This window comes from Elgaria multicarinata, chromosome 10 (genome assembly GCF_023053635.1).
Source record: "Elgaria multicarinata webbii isolate HBS135686 ecotype San Diego chromosome 10, rElgMul1.1.pri, whole genome shotgun sequence".
NCBI classification, from domain to species: domain Eukaryota; kingdom Metazoa; phylum Chordata; class Lepidosauria; order Squamata; family Anguidae; genus Elgaria; species Elgaria multicarinata.
The window spans coordinates 6,016,272-6,033,590 of record NC_086180.1 but is presented as its reverse complement, the minus strand read 5'-3'; the positions used below and the strand labels follow the sequence as shown (position 1 = coordinate 6,033,590).

Below are 17,319 nucleotides of genomic sequence, written 5' to 3'. Positions count from 1 at the left end.
TAAATTATTTGACCATGGCTGAAGCAGCAATCATACTTGACCAGCCAAATATTATTATTATTTATTATTATTTATTTATTTATATAGCACCATCAGTGTACATGGTGCTGTACAGAGTAAAACAATTAAATAGCAAAACCCTGCCGCATAGGCTTACATTCTAATATTGCTAGTTTCCAACCATTTTTTCCAAGCCCGGAGAACATACGCCTATGACTGGAGTGTATTTGTTTCATACCCAAGTACTATAGCCAAGCAACAGACATCTAGATTTATAGGACCTATGTTTCCTTTCACCCAAAGTGACAAGAATTCTTTTCGTTTACAGCTACCAAACTAGCAGGACTAAATTTTTTATTATCTAATACAATCAAAGTTAATAGATAGATAACGTTCGCTCTCAGCCATTCCAGGGACTGAGTTACTTGGAGTTCTCATCCGCAATGACATGAAGATGTGGAATGTTACAGCGCTGTGCGTTTGAAAATGAAGTACGTGACAGCTTGAGTCATTCTTTTTTCAACTACGGGCCATAACACACCTATGCATGTAATTTATTTCCAATTTTAAAACAAACAAACAACAGCAAGCTTCGGGAGGCTGGAGCAGAGCGTGTCTAGAGGGATGTGTGTCAGCCTTCACCCTGCCAACTATTTTTATTCTCAAGATTACTTACCCCAGCTGCTGCTTCCCCATCCGTTGGTACAGGCATCCTTCAGAAGGGAAAGCAGCCAGGGCGGGTGGGTGGGTGGGAATTTCGAGTGGGAAAATGAGTGGATAAAAATCAGTGTTTTTTAAAAAATAAAATTTAAAAAATCAGGTTTTTTATATTTAAATCAGATTTTTTATTATTATTTAAATTGGATTTTTTAAAAATAAAATGCTATTTGAGGAAAAACCTATCGAAAGATAGTTTTCTATTTAAGATACATTATAGTCCAAAGGTCATTCATCATGAAATAAGGATTAGTTTTTAATTATGTAGCATGAGGCTGTATATTCGTGCAACGTTTACATCTTTTGGTAAATGAATTCCACTCATCCATTCACCATGTCATGCTCTTCCAGAGGTTTCTGTAAGATTATTGGGCAATTTTTCTATCTAGAAGTTATTATCACAGCTGCTTGGTTTTACAGTTCTCAAAACTGTGAATTTGTGTCTGCAGAGAACACAATCCCATTGTGCCTTTGCAAATCTATGTACACAGAACCAACCCCTTACCTCTTAAGTGCGAAGTTGCAAAAAATTCAATGAATAGAGTGCACTTTTGAAGGGGGGAGTCACATGATTAAATCGAGTCTTTTTGAGTAGTAATTTAAATCGTGATTTAAATCATGATTTAAATCAAACTTAAATGGTTAAGCCCCACCCCCCACCCCATCATGCACCTCACACATAAAGTCACAACAGGCTTTTTTGTGTCTTTAAGACAGGAGGGAGTTAAATGCATCTACATATAAAGTCCAGTTGGACCTCCGCACCCCACAACTGCAATTGGTGCTGAATTTTCTGCTAGGACAGCAAAACAACGCAGCAATTTTGCAAGGAAACTAGGGATGTGGAACATCTACCTTATGAGGGAAGGTTACAACAGCTGGGATGGTTTTAGCTTGGGGGCAAAAGGAGGCTGAGGGGAGACATGATAGAGGTGTACAAAATGATGCATGGTGTGGAGAATGTGGAGAGGGAGACATTTTTCTCCCTCTCTCAAAATACTAGAAGCCAACGGGGTCCTCCCATGAAGCTGAATGGTTTGAGATTCAAGACAGATCAAAGGAAGGACTTCTTCACACAGCGCAGAGTTAAATGATGGGATTCACTATCACAAGATGTAGTGATGGCCACCAATTTGGATGGCTTTAAAAAGGGGCTGGATAAATTCCTGGAGGAGAAGGCTATCAATGGCTACTAGGCCTGATGGTTATGAGCTACCTTCAGTATCTGAGGCAGTAAGCCTGGGTGCAGCAGTTGCTGGGGAATGTGGGTGGGAAGGTGCTGTTGCACCTTGTCCTGCTTTGTTGGTCCCTGGTCAACAGCTGGTTGGCCACTGTGTGAACAGAGTGCTGGACGAGATGGACCCTTGGTCTCGTCCAACATCAGGGCACTTCTTACGTTCTCATGGTCCTGCACCTTGACTGGAAGCAGAATTGTTCTCCTTCCAGGAGTGCAATTCTGCTTGGAAATACTCCCAGCATGCCATGTTTCCTTGCAAAAACATGGTGCTCTTTTCCTGCCCCTCACAGAAAATTCAGTGACAGTGGGGTTTGCATGTGACCTGCAACAAACACGCTGCCCACTCTTGAATAAGACGTCACATTTCCATTTAACGCAAGTAGCTTCAGACTTCACTGGCAGGCCCCACATATGGTCAGCTACTGTTCCTGTGATTGAGTTGGCTGTTTATCCAACCACCGCAGTGACCAGAATTGGCACTGGGCATATCCGCAAGCATCCAGTCAGGACACCTTGTACAGAGAGGATAATTCAGCGTTAAGAATTAATATTTTTCTTCATGCCCATCTGAACAGATCCCATATTCTTGAATTGTCTCCTTGATTAAGGAACATAATTTGCATCCAGAGCAATTTGGGGATCTCCACCAAAGGCTTCAAGTGAGACTGTCCAACTGGCCGCCCACATCTGTGGAGAAACAGGCATTGGGCTGGTCAGAGACCTGCAGGAAGCTGGAAAGCCAATGTGATTGACCAAGATTCCCAGAATGCCTGGTCATGACGAAAACAGTTCTTCAAGAGCAAGACCCTGGCCAGATCTCCACGTTACCGGTGGGGTATCTGTAATACTTGTACCAGTCCTGCGGTGCTGATAATAGATGACTTTGAGCCAAAAGGAAGGATAGAAGAAGAGGTGAAAGGGATCGCTAGAATAGACACACAATTCTAAAACAGGGTAGACGGCTTTAGAGGCAACTAGTAGCTTAATAAAGCAATTTAAGGAGAAGGACGCCATCTATTTACTCATAATAAGCCATAAAACCAGCCCAGAAAGGATAGGGATGGCTTATACCAGATGATCTCTGGCCACCACATGATTTGGAACGATTGAGGATTAGGGTTTGTTTTTGTTTTTTTAAAAAACCCTTTATGATATGCTAATCTGAAGAATGAGCATGGAATTGGGAACCGTGACATCAAGGTCAACCAGGGGGCCCCAGAGGACGCTGAGCGACAGATGGTATCAGAAACAGATGAATAGGAGGATAAAAATGCTGCTGCCACAACAGATGAAGGTCAAGTCTCACCTTAACATCCTTTGCTTGTGTATAAATAACCCACCCCCTATTCCAGATGTTAGTCTTTGTTTAAACCATTGCTGCTGTTGTTGAAGCATGGAATTGGTTTCCTTGTGAGATCAGATCTCTCTACCTTCTCTGAAGGCCAATCTAATACAAATGGGGCCTATCGGTGGCTAGAAGCCAAGAGACACTCCACTGACTCAGCCCCTCTCCTCATTTACTAGATGCTGGGCTTTAAGAACAGGAGATGGATGTGAAGTTCAGGCGGCACTGGCTAGCCACTGCTAGGTAACAACATCCTGAACATGGACAATGGGCTGCGAACCAGAGCCACAAGAAGCAGAGGACTCTGCTCTGCTGACCAAGAAAGTTCAAGCCAGGAGGACAGGTTCCTAGAATTTATACCAGGCCTGGCCAATCTGGAAGTTTCAAACTGCCCAGTGGTTGTAGGGGATGACACTGAACACTCTTATTTCCTTTTATTTCTCTACGTACATCACCCTCCTGATGCGGCTACACTCACACCTCACAGCCAGGTCAATTAACTAGCCCCTCTGATCAATTACTACGTCAATATACAGGACATAATATGTATTATTATATGTATAATATGTGGGATAGCTAATACCCTGGAAGACAGAAACAAACTTCAAAGTGATCTTGATAGGCTGGAATGCTGGGCTGAAAACAACAGAATGAAACTTAATAGGGATAAATGCCAAACTCTACATTTAGGGAATAGAAACCAAAGGCACAGTTACAAGATGGGGGATACTTGGCTCAGCAATACTACAAATGAGAAGGATCTTGGAATTGTTGTAGATCGCAAGCTGAATAGAAGCCAACAGTGCGATATGGCTGCAAGAAAGGCAAATGCTATTTTGGGCTGCATTAATAGAAGTATAGCTTCCAAATCACGTGAGGTACTGGTTCCTCTCTATTCGGCCCTGGTTAGGCCTCATCTAGAGTATTGTGTCCAGTTCTGGGCTCCACAATTCAAGAAGGACGCAGACAAGCTGGAGCGTGTTCAGAGGAGGGCAACCAGGATGATCAGGGGTCTGGAAACAAAGCCCTATGAAGAGAGACTGAAAGAACTGGGCATGTTTAGCCTGGAGAAGAGAAGATTGAAGGGAGACATGACAGCACTCTTCAAATACTTAAAAGGTTGTCACACAGAGGAGGGCCAGGATCTCTTCTCGATCCTCTCAGAGTGCAGGACACGGAATAATGGGCTCAAGTTAAAGGAAGCCAGATTCCAGCTGGACATCAGGAAAAAATTCCTGACTGTTAGAACAGTACGACAATGGAATCACTTACCTAGGGGGGTTTGGGGCTCTCCCACACTAGAGGCCTTCCAGAGGCAGCTGGACAACCATCTGTCAGGGATGCTTTAGGGTGGATTCCTGCCTTGAGCAGGGGGTTGGACTCGATGGCCTTGTAGGCCCCTTCCAACTCTGCTATTCTATGATTCTATGATTCTATTCCCTCTTGCTTTTGTTATCCACAGGATCCTTGTGTTTAAATACTTCCTTAGATCACTGACCTAATTCCCCATATGGTGTGTGAGAAGAACGGGACATTGCAAATTGTCCAAACCCTGGTGCTGGGCAGCGAGACTTGGGGGTGCTTTCTTAGTAATTCCACTGCCCACACATGTCTCTAAAATACCATTTCTCTCTAACTGATATGCTGTTGACTGAAGCTTCCTAATAAGCTAATCTGGTGACCCAATTCTTCCATGGCAAGCTTTGTGATTCAAACAGGAACGCCGAAGACTTATGGAAGACATCCCTGAATCACGGCAGGAAAGTTGACAGGTTTCGAAGAAATCACCTTCAGCTTTGCAGAAGGCAGCCGTCAGAAAAATCTTATCAAAGGCCTGCCTTGCTGAGAGGCAAGAAGAGAGTCGTGAGCTTTGGGAGGGAGACCCAAAGAGACACTAGCCCCACCCGTGACACTCTTACCCCAGACTAAACACTATCCTTCACATTTCGGTGTCATAAACAGAGATCAGGAGCAAAACAGTGCAGAGGGTGAGGAGGGGGTTAAGTTTACGATTTCAAGCTACTCGTTAAACTGGAGGATTGGAAGGAGATAAATAGCTTCTGGCTACCAAGAGCTTTAAAATGGCACCCAAGGAAATGTTTGGGGCATCCAACATCGACCTCAACTGATTAACGGCCACCCATGTTAGTTTACCTACATTTCATTGCAACTTTTGCCCAGAAGTTACATCCCTGAGGCAAGAAATACATTAGCAATTTGGCCCAAATGGTTTCTCCCCCCCCCCAACAATCCAGTCACACCCCACATGTCCACCCCACACAAACATCCCGCAAAGAGGGGGCACATGCCACTCTTCAACATCAAATATGGCAGGGATCCCCAAACCTTTTGGGCCTATGGGCACCATCTGGAATTTTGAGACAGTGTCGTGGGTGCTCTCACAAAATGGCTGCTATGATGGTCATGGCCAGTAACAAGATGCCCATTTCCAAGAAGGCAAACTGATGAGACTAAAAGAAAAATAAGGTGGGCGCCAAGACCTGTGGGCACCATGTTGGGGACCCTAGAGATATAGCATCCTTACAAATAGGTCCAGGAGTCTGCTTGCGTACATATACCAATTATCTAAATTTGTGGCCCAAAGTAAATAAAGAACCGCCAATCACTGCAAAACCTCTATATCCAGTTACCAGGAATACATTATTACTCTCAATAAGTGTAACAAGCCTTAAACTTGGGAATCATATTGATCAGGGCTTGGGGAAAACCCCATGTACCTGCTTACATGGGGATCTAAAATTCTGAAGCTGACTACAATGCTCTTAAAATAATTTCCAGCCCTGCTTCACAGCTGGGCTTAAAGCAAAATCTATCCCTAAGGCTGAAAGACAGAAGAGAACAACAGACCTTTCCCAGGAAAAGAAAAGGGATAAAAATAGAGTGACTCTATGAAAAGGAGGACAAGGCTCCTGTATCTTTAACAGTTGCATAGAAAAGAGAATTTCAGCAGGTGTCATTTGCATGCATGCAGCACCTGGTGAAATTGCCTCTTTATCACAACAGATAAAGCTACAGGAGCCCTGCCCTCTTTTGTATCTGGTCACACTAGTATAGTTAGAGGGCAGGGCTCCTGCAGCTTTATCTGTTGTGATAAGAGGCAATTTCACCAGGTGCTACATGCATACAAATGACACCTAATGAAATTCCCTTATCTGTACAGCTGTTAAAGATACAGAAGCCCTGTCCTCCTTTTCATATGGTCAGCTTAATAAAAAGAAACCAAGCTTCTGGTTTCTTTTTATTAAAAGCAAGGGGGAAGAAATGTCACATGGGTTGGGGGAGTCCAGGAGAGAACCCATTCCCTGCCTGGCTCAATGTTTCCCTCGTAGCTTGTTGGGATTGTAGGCCCCCATTTCTTTGATTCTTTTCTCCCCCCCCCCCCCATATAAACATCTCTAAAAATGGGGTGCGTCTTAGAATCGCGGGTGTTTCTTAGGGTTTTTTTTTCTGTTGGTGGCACTGAAATTAGTGTGCGTCTTACAATCGATGGCGTCTTACAATCGAAGAAATACGGTAATGTGAGAGGTCTTTATTGAAAAGGAGTACATTTCAAAAATTTGTTTCAGATGGGACCAATCACACAAAAATCTGAGATATATATTCCCTACCACGATAAACGTATAATTAGGCCTCAATCAAGCCTGTGCTTCCTGAGAAAGGGTTAAAGCTGTACAGGATCTGATCCCACTTAACATCTGGCAGCCTTCACTATGGCTGCAACTCTAACGGCCTGGTTTCCGGTGTAACTGTTCAACTCAGCTTTCACACAGGGTTATGCTGGGATACAGTTCAGGGGCTGCCAACAAATTCAGATTTATAAGCATGGACCAGATCTGAGAGCTCAGGGAAACTGTAGCAAGAAAACTAGGCCATTCAGGTACTTTTCAAAGTTAAGCAGGGCATACAAATTAGAATATTTATATGCTGCTCTTTCCCCTGGCCCAGGAATAGCCTCAACCACCCCTACCCCCGGCCATTTTTAATTTAGGAAATAAAAGCCCCAAGTCTTGAAAGCATTAAGAGCTATCAATATAAGGGAGCTACCATTAAACACTCCCACGTATATATGCCAAGTGCTCTGTTTTGCAATGTTGCAACACAGCTTCGTCTTAATTATATTCCCATCAACGCTGTACATTCAGGAGCTCCTCTCATCTTGATATTGCAGCTCACATTTTAAAGTGCTCACCTCCAGGGATACAAGAAAGAGACCGCTAAAGAAAGGCTCCTGAATTCTCATAGAACCATAGAACAGCAGAGTTGGAAGGGACCTACAAGGCCATCGAGTCCAACCCCCTGCTCAGTACAGGAATCCACCCTAAAGCATCCCTGACAGGTGGTTGTCCAGCTGCCTCTTGAAGGCCTCTAGTGTGGGAAAGCCCACAACCTGCCTAGGTCACTAGTTCCATTGTCGTACCGCTCTAACAGGAAGTTTTTCCTGATGTCCAGCTGGAATCTGGCTTCCTTTAACTTGAGCCCGTTATTCCGTGTCCTGCACTCTGGGAGGATCGAGAAGAGATCCTGGCCCTCCTCTGTGTGACAACCTTTCAAGTATTTGAAGAGTGCTATCATGTCTCCCCTCAATCTTCTCTTCTCCAGACTAAACATGCCCAGTTCTTTCTGCCTCTCTTCATAGGGCTTTGTTTCCAGACCCCTGATCATTCTGGTTGCCCTCCTCTGAACATGCTCCAACTTGTCTGTGTCTTGAACTGTGGAGCCCAGAACTGGATGCAATACTCTAGATGAGGCCTAACCAGGGCCGAATGGAGAGGAACCAGTACCTCACATGATTTGGAAGCTATACTTCTATTAATGCAGCCCAAAATGGCATTTGCCTTTCTTGCAGCCATATCGCACTGTCGGCTTCTATTCAGGTTGTGATCTACAACAATTCCAAGATCCTTCTCGTTTGTAGTACTGCTGAGCCAAGTATCCCACATCTTGTAACTCTGCATTTGGTTTCTATTTCCTACATGTAGAACTTGGCATTTATCCCTATTAAATTTCATTCTGTTGTTTTCAGCCCAGCATTCCAGCCTATCAAGATCACTTTGAAGGTTGTTTTTGTCTTCCAGGGTATTACCTATCCCACCCAATTTGGTGTCATCTTTCTCATGTACTTCTATTTCACCTGGACTAAGCAACATCTGCATGCATCTTAATATCCAGATCTGCAAACTTAGAAAATTAATTCTCATTTCCTCCTTCCAGCACGGAAATTTATGAAAGGATCGAGAATCCTCGATCCTCCCAGAGTATAGGACACGGAATAACGGGCTCAAGTTAAAGGAAGCCAGATTCCAGCTGGACATCAGGAAAAACTTCCTGACTGTTAGAGCAGTACGACAATGGAACCAGTGACCTAGGGGGGTTGTGGGCTCTCCCACACTAGAGGCCTTCAAGAGGCAGCTGGACAGCCATCTGTCAGGGATGCTTTAGGGTGGATTCCTGCATTGAGCAGGGGGTTGGACTCGATGGCCTTGTAGGCCCCTTCCAACTCTGCTATTCTTTGCTTCTATGATTCTATGAAAGCTGCACTATCGTGCTATGGGCAATTACAGAATTATTTCTGTGGGGAAGGAAATGGCTGCAGGATACCATCATTGACGGAACAAGAATCTTTGCTTGCCACACAGTGGCCTGGGTCATATTTCACGACAACCCTCAACTTCTTTTAGTTCTGGGTTGTTGTGATCAAAGCGGTGTGGGGTTGTCATGAATGGGGCCTGCTTCCTGACTGCTCCTACTGCAAGTGGATTGTTGAAAATCCAGACCTCTGACAGGTTTTTTGCAAAACAAGCCAGAGCAACAACCTAGGGTATTTCTTTGTCTGGTTTGTCGTTCCCTCAACTATTTTAAAAAATGGGTGGGTCATTGTGGTGTGGGAACCAGGGCACTATGTATATAATAGGGCTTTTATTGATAATAGATTTGTTTAGATTATCAAAGCTAGATGAGCTTGTGGAAGTGAGGAGTAGCAAGTGTGTCAATAGCTCTCTTCAAATCCAGAGACTCTGGCTGCAATCCTATCCAGGCTTACTCAGAAGTAAGTCCCACTGAGTTCAAGGGCGCTTGCCCCCAAATAAGCGTGGATAGCATAGCAGCAGACAGATAATCACCTCTCCCATAACCCAGGTAGCCAAGTCGTTTGTAGTCATGCAGTTCCTCGGGCTGTCTTTTGCCCAATGAAAGCATGGAAATGGCCGTTCCCATGCAACACATGACAGAGGAATGCTCACACCCCAACCGGACATCATTTCTGTAGTTTGTGAAAGACACATTTTGTATTTTGCTGCACTGAGTTTCTTTTGGCAAAGAGATCTACTTCAGTCTCCGCACAGCCTCTTATCACATCCATGGTGGTTTCAACTTCAGGAATTCAAGAAGTTTCTCTTACTTTGATTTAAACCAATTGGCACCAACTTTCTGGCAAGGTCTAGAGTACAGCCCTTCTGTAGGGCTTAGATTTCACTGAGAAAGCCAGAGCCAGTCAGATGTGGTGCTAACTGCCTCAGTCATCATGGGTGGACAGTATAGACCATGTTCTCAACCGCACGAGGTCTATCGGCCAGACAGAGAGCAAGACTGCTACGTCAGGGTATTGTAAAATCAGATAGGCTTCCTCTCATCACCACAAGCCTTTCTAAAGAGCTGCTTATTCTCTGTTCATGTATTTAATCATTTCCCTAACCACAAAGATTTGTCCTTGACTCAGGGATGGATAATATCCCATGTCCAGGATGGTTTAGCAGCTTGTGACTCTGAACAAAACATGCCTATTTCCCCCCAAGCTGCAACTCATTTAATGCTCATATTTCCAGCCTATATACAGCCTTTTCATGTGGCCTGTCCTCAAAGGCTGTTTACAATTAAATGCAACAGAGGCTTGCACATAAATCGCCCTAACTCGAAATAAAGAAAGAAGAGAGAGAAACAAGCCTTCCAGCGATACCTTTCAGAGGGAAAAATGAGAAAGGACGGAAAACCGAAAACTGTAACTCACATCACATCTCACTTCACCATCCACATTACTCATAACTGTGCAGGAAGCATGACCAGATTGTTTAAAATGAGTCAGCCCTGCCTCCATAGTTAAGCGATAACTCTCTCAGGAATAGCCAAGGAGGCCAGCTGCACTTCAGTACTCAGAGGGCTACTCTTCCTATTTTGCAGAATCAACCTCTCAGTGACTGAGGCTGCTCTGGGCACACAGCCTGCACGGTCTGGGTTCAGGGCCCACCAGAAGCACATGGCCTAGTCTGAGAGGACAGTTAAAGAGCAATTCCTCAGACTATCCCCACAGCTACTTCCTCACAGAAGCCTCCGATCACCCTGCAGTTTTTGCCATGGTTTGGGCGCCCCACAGTTTTCGGCATCAAGCACAGTTGAAGGGACAAGCCAAGTAAATGTGGCATTTCTAGGAGAAATCATAAACACTAGCTGTACCTGGTGTAACATACGCCATTGAAGCATATCTTAAAGTTTATTAATTAAATATCATCGGGGTGGGCGGGTGCGGGCTGCTTGGAGGCCACCGATACAGCGCCGTCTGGCAGACCTGGGGGGCAGGGAGGTCGGAGAGTGGGGGAGCAGGTGTCCCCCTCTCCCCGGGGTTCCTGTCAGCCTTGGGCTCCCCGCCCAGCTCGCATGAGATTAGGCCGGGGCCTCAGCTCGCAGCAGGCGAGCAGCCTCCCACCCGGCCACCAAGGGCCCCGGCCGTGCCTCGCTCATGATCCGGACCCTCTCCCCGGGGTTCCTGTCAGCCTTGGGCCGCCTGCCCAGCTTGCATGAGATTAGGCTGGGGCCTCAGCTCGCAGCAGGCGAGCAGCCTCCCACCTGGCCACCAAGGGCCCCGGCCGTGCCTCAATCATGCTCCAGACCGTGGCGCTGCCCCCTTCGCGGGGGGGGGGGGAGAGAAGAGGCAGAAAGGGGGGTAGGATTACATTGGAAAGCCCCGAGGAGTCGGGCGAGGAGCTTAGCAACCTGTATCAGCTGACGTTACACATTGTTACTGTTGCTTAGCAACCTGTATCAGCTGAAGCCTGTAGGGAAACATACCTAAGCGTTTTACGTAAACAAATGTGTTGCTTTTAGCTGCTAGGACAAATGAGGATGCGCCGGGTTGCCAGGACGAACAGGCACCCAGCACCCAGCTTCACATTGTCCCTCGTGGCAGCCAGAGGATTCAGAATACAGGGAGGGATCCCATCCCAGCTGTGGGACCCAAGCCGTAACAGAAGGCCCAGGAGAACTAGCAGGGAGAGTTCAAAGAACCTGATGCCCCAGGTGAAGAATACTGCAGCCAGGACATTGCCCTATAGTGAGCATATCAAGAGGAAGCAATAGCAGTAGCCAGAGTATCACTCTTGTCAGGTGATCCAAACTTGGGAGCACTTCCTGAAGTGTTGGCAACGAACACATCTTAGGTGCCTTAAGGAGCTTCTCCCTCAACTAAGAAAGGGTTTGAAGATCTGTCCTGTGGTGGCTGATCTCCCTGCAACATTTGCAGGTAACCTGGAGGCACTAGGGACAGTCCAGGAGTTTTGTATGTAAAATGTTTTTGTAACATTGCAAGTTATCTGGGGACCTGCCCACTATGAAGCAGCAAAACTCTTATTCCCACCACACTGTTCTCGTTGGGCAAATTGCAACGGAAAGAGTCATAAAGAAAAGACAGTTTCTAGCCCAGGGTGAGGGTGACAGACAGATGAAGAATCATAGAATCATAGAATAGCAGAGTTGGAAGGGGCCTACAAGGTCATCGAGTCCAACCCCTGCTCAATGAAGGAATCCACTCTAAAGCATCCCTGACAGATGGCTGTCCAGCTGCCTCTTGAAGGCCTCTAGGGTGGGAGACAACACAACCTCCCTAACTAACTGATTCCATTGTCGTACTGCTCTAACAGTCAGGAAGTTTTTCCTGTTGTCCAGCTGGAATCTGGCTTCGTTTAACTTGAGCCCGTTATTCCGTGTCCTGCACTCTGGGAGGATCGAGAAGAGATCCTGGCCCTCCTCTGTGTGACAACCTTTGAAGTATTTGAAGAGTGCTGTCATGTCTCCCCTCAATCTTCTCTTCTCTAGGCTAAACATGCCCAGTTCTTTCAATCTCTCTTCATAGGGCTTTGTTTCCAGACCCCTGATCATTCTGGTTGCCCTCCTCTGAACACGCTCCAGCTTGTCTACGTCCTTCTTGAATTGTGGAGCCCAGAACTGGACGTAATACTCTAGATGAGGCCTAACCAGGGCCGAATAGAGAGGAACCAGGACCTCACGCGATTTGGAAGCTATACTTCTATTAATGCAGCCCAAAATAGCATTTGCCTTTCTTGCAGCCATATCGCACTGTTGGCTTATATTCAGCTTGCAATCTACAACAATTCCAAGAGTGGTGAGGCATCCTTTTGCCTCCTCCTAGGAACATCTCCAATTTCTATCTTGTGCCTTACACCAATCAGACTACCTTGCCCATCTTAGAAGATCAGTAAATCCTAAAAACCATACACTTCTTTTGCATCAGTTACATATTCAAATGCTTGATTCTAAGATATCTAGTAAAGCCCTCTCCACTATACATTGAGGGCAGACTCCTTGGACTCTTCATCCTGTCTGTTTCTAAGGGGTTCCATGTTTAATTCGCTGAAATACTCCCCCCTGCTAACAGGTGAGACACATTCCTCAAAATAGTTGCCCACTTCTTCTGGATTGGGAATATTCAAGAAGTTTTGAAACTTCTCAGACTCCTGGGCCGTATTTGCACATTTCAGTCAAACTGTCAAGGCATATTAATAACTAAAAGAATTTACCCAAAATACACAGTATTCCATCTGGCTGGGATTTGCTGCTCTGAGTCAGAATGCTTTGAATTTGTCGAAGGCGGCTACAGCTGAAAAAGAGAAAGAAGAGACAGACAGTTAGAGGTGATGTTTAAAAAGGATGGAGCCTGGGCTTGATGAAACAGATTGTCGCCTGGCAGTAAAGCATTAGCTGTTCTGACAGTGTCAGCATTCGCATAAAAAATGCTCTCTTATGGTTGCCCTGCCCACTCACTTTTTCTTTGCAATCTATTGTTCTCACTGCACAAATTCTATGAGTTTTTCCGTTAGTTGGGCCTACTCATCTTCCACTTCTGCTTAGCCTGGAAACAAACATATCTTCATCTCATTTCACCCCATTTCGCCGCACTTTGCAACGCAGGCTTCGGATATAACGAAGGCAACATAGCTACCACCAAAACACAATTTTTCCATTGCAGTGTCATCAGCCCACATTTGCAGACTGGGCTTCAGGTTGAGCCCCCACCCGAAGCCACAGAGGTATCGTCGCTGGCATGTGGGGTCCTGTAAAATGCTCTTCATTTGGAGCACTCCAGGAAAAGTTTCATTCTAAATCTGAATCATTACGAATTCCCTCTGGGCAGAACACAACGCCATGTAATCCAGCCCACAGTCCACAAGCATGATTTTGCTCTTAAATATGCTAAGTCAGCCTTCCTCAACCTGGGGCGGTCCAGATGTGTTGGACTGCATCTCCCAGAATGCCCCAGCCTGGGGCATTCTGGGAGTTGTAGTCCAACACATCTGGACCGCCCCAGGTTGAGGAAGGCTGTGCTAAGTGATCAAACAGGCAAGCCTGGACATGCACGAATCCATCCAGGTTGACCTCTGTTCTGAATGAAAAACCGCTATTTGCTTCCAGACTCAATGAAAGGTGCCAGTTTTGTCCTTTAAAGACCTAAATTTGGGCTCTGGACCAAAATTCTGAAGGAGTGTCATTTGGGCACTGGGTTCAAACCTTTACGTTTGCATGGGCGTTTTATTTACTACGACTATTCCTTCTCACCACTGCTTCTTGCTTGCTTGTTTCTTCACATCCCTCCAGGCCAGGGCAAGACTCGGTGGCCCAAGAAGAAGGTGGCAGTGATGAAAACAAGGAGCAGTTCAAGGGGGCTCTTTTCAGTGGACTCCCTAACAAAGTGTGGGTCCTTTGCAGGTGCCTAGCTATGCCGACCCTTGACGCCAGCCCTGTTGCCTTGATACCTATTTGATGAAGAATTGCCTCTGTGGGGGGGGGGGGCTTTAGAAAGTCATAGAATAGTAGAGTTGGAAGGGGCATCTAAGGCCATGGAGTCCAACCCCCTTCTCAATGCAGGAACCCACCCTAAAGCATCCCTGACAGATGGGTTGTCCAGCTGCCTCTTGAATGCCTCTAGTGTGGGAGAGCCCACCACCTCCCTAGATCATGCGTTCCATTGTCATACTGCTCTAACAGTCAGGAGTTTTTCCTGACATCCAGCCGGAATCTGGCTTCCTGTAACTTGAGCCCACTAGTCTGTGTCCTGCACACTGGGATGATCGAGAAGAGATCCTGGCCCTCCTCTGTGTGACAACCTTTTAAGTATTTGAAGAGGGCTATCCTGTCTCCCCTCAACCTTCTCTTCTCCAGGCTAAACATGCCCAGTTCTTTCAGTCTCTCTTCATAGGGCTTTGTTTCCAGACCCCTGATCATCCTGGTTGCCCTCTTCTGAACACGCTCCAGCTTGTCTGCGTCCTTCTTGAATTGTGGAGCCCAGAACTGGACGCAATACTCTAGATGAGGCCTAACCAGGGCTGAATAGAGAGGAACCAGTACCTCACGTGATTTGGATATAGACGGGGGCTATGTCTTTAACACCAACTTGACTGTCAGAAACTGAGCTGGTGCAGCCTTGCCGTTGCTTTCTGTTCATACTAGGATAAAACCTGCTGGTGCGTGTGTGTGTGTCTGCCATTAAGGGCACAGGAACAAAGCTGGTAAAAATGGGGTGGCATGAGGCTAGAAACAGTGTCTCTTGAATGATTGCCCCCACTGCCCTGTCAAAGGCAAGGAAATCAGGAGAAAGCCAAGGAAGAAGCAGGCGAAATGCTAATTACAGGTTGCTCCTGCTGCTTTCTGACCTAGTTATTCCTCCCACCACCTCCTAGATCATTGGTTCCATTGTCGTACTGCTCTAACAGTCAGAAGTTTTTCCTGACGTCCAGCCGGAATCTGGCTTCCTGTAACTTGAGCCCATTATTCCGTGTCCTGCACGCTGGGATGATCGAGAAGAGATCCTGGTCCTCCTCTGTGTGACAACCTTTCAAGTATTTGAAGAGTGCTCTCATGTCTCCCCTCAGCCTTCTCTTCTCTAGGCTAAGCATGCCCAGTTCTTTCAGTCTCTCTTCATAGGGCTTTGTTTCCAAAGCCCTATGAAAGTTGTCTGCTCTATTCCCCTTCCGATGCCAGTGAAGGATTAGTACTCCAGTCCACAGACGCTCAAATGTAGCTGGCTGGACACATGCAATTGCATGCAAGGATCTCTGCATAATCAATGGTCTTTGTGCAACTGCAGGAGTAAGAGCATCTTCTACTTACAGATCCATGGGAAATAAATGCCCAGTTTTATCACCAGATACCCCCCCCACCCCCAACCCAGGGGGAAACAGGTGATAAAACTGGCCGCTGTCAGGTACAAATTGGCTTAGGAATACTCCTGCCTTAACAGGTCTCATTTCCCATACTGTGAAGAGGAGTTAAATAAGCCCATATGCAGATGGTTCTTGGGTTTCAACTTGCAGGTAACATCGTCCTCACAGCTGCCATTAGCCAAAAATAAATGGTAGCATTTCTCTTCTTCCACCCACTCCCTGCCTCCACTTTTGCTTCAGAAAATGACTTCAAGAGGAGATTCTTTTCTGTCCGTCATCCAAAACCCACAATGAAAGGCAGGCCATCTCACTTCCCACTCAAGACCTTTTACTCTATGTTCAAAATGTAAAGAACCATTGACAATAAGAAACACACCAACACATTCTCAATTATTTTCAGTACCGCTCTCCTCGGCTGCCTTCTGCTCCATTTTGCTTCTTTAAAATATGTCACTAAGTTCAAGCCGTTACTCTACACAACTTGGACCTCTCTTGCCGAAGTATTTCCCTCATCTCAGGGCCAAACTACACAGTACCTTAATAATAATAATAATAATAATAATAATAATAATAATAATAATAATAAAAAATATTTATTTCTTACCCGCCTCTCCCTTTGGATCGAGGCGGGGAACAACATTAGAACAGGAATCAATACATCTTAAAAATTCATGATTTAACATTGATCTGGATAGGCCTGCTGGATAAGGCTAGTCTTTAAAGCTGCCTTAAAATCACACAGGGAGTTAATTTTACGAATCTCCTCTGGCAGGCCATTCCACAATTTGGGGACGACAGAAGAAAAGGTCCTCTGGGAAACTGATGTCAGCCTAGTTTTAGCTGACTGAAGTAAGTTCACCCCAGAGGACCTGAGTGTGCAGGGCGGACTGTATGGGAGAAGGCGATCCCGCAGGTAACCTGGACCCAAACCATTTAGGGCTTTAAAGGTAATGACCAACACTTTGTACTTTGCCCGGAAACTAATTGGCAGCCAGTGGAGTGATTTTAATGTTGCGGTAATATGCTCACCCCTAGATGTACTGGTGACCAACCTGGCTGCCCTATTTTGAACTAGTTGAAGTTTCCGAACTAGGTACAATGGTAGCCCTATGTAGAGCCCATTGCAGAAGTCAAGCCTTGAGGTTACCAGCGCGTGCACTACTGTCTTTAGGTCTTCTGACTCTAGGAAGGGGTGCAGCTGGCGTATCAGCCGAAGCTGATAGTAGGCACTCCTGGCCGTCGCATCCATCTGGGCTGTCCTTTGGAGCGACGGATCCAGGAACACCCCCAAACTGCAAACACAGTCTTTCAGGGGGAGTGTAGCCCCATCCAGAACTGGGTATAAATGCATATATGCGCTTAAGGTAATTTTTATAAAAACGCAAAGCAAGCGGCAGTTCTGGGGGTTAGGATTTGGTCTGAGACGGTGGTGCACAAGAAAATGGTTCCCTATATGTCACGTTTCCAATCCTAATCCTCCTATGACTGCTTTTTAAAAGAGGCACACCAAATGCAATCATAAGATCAACTCCCTTGTGTAGGAAAAAGACTTGGCC

General features: G+C 45.9%; 1 protein-coding gene across 2 annotated transcripts in view; it reads right to left on the bottom strand.

Annotated features, from left to right (window-relative positions):
* DNAAF9 (dynein axonemal assembly factor 9) overlaps positions 1-17,319 on the bottom strand; it is a 127,674-nt gene that overhangs the window by 99,994 nt on the left and 10,361 nt on the right. For both annotated transcript variants that reach the window (XM_063135386.1, XM_063135387.1), the window contains exon 2: positions 13,124-13,203. In XM_063135386.1, the coding sequence (XP_062991456.1) occupies positions 13,124-13,203 (80 nt within the window). The remainder of the gene's footprint in view (positions 1-13,123; positions 13,204-17,319) is intronic.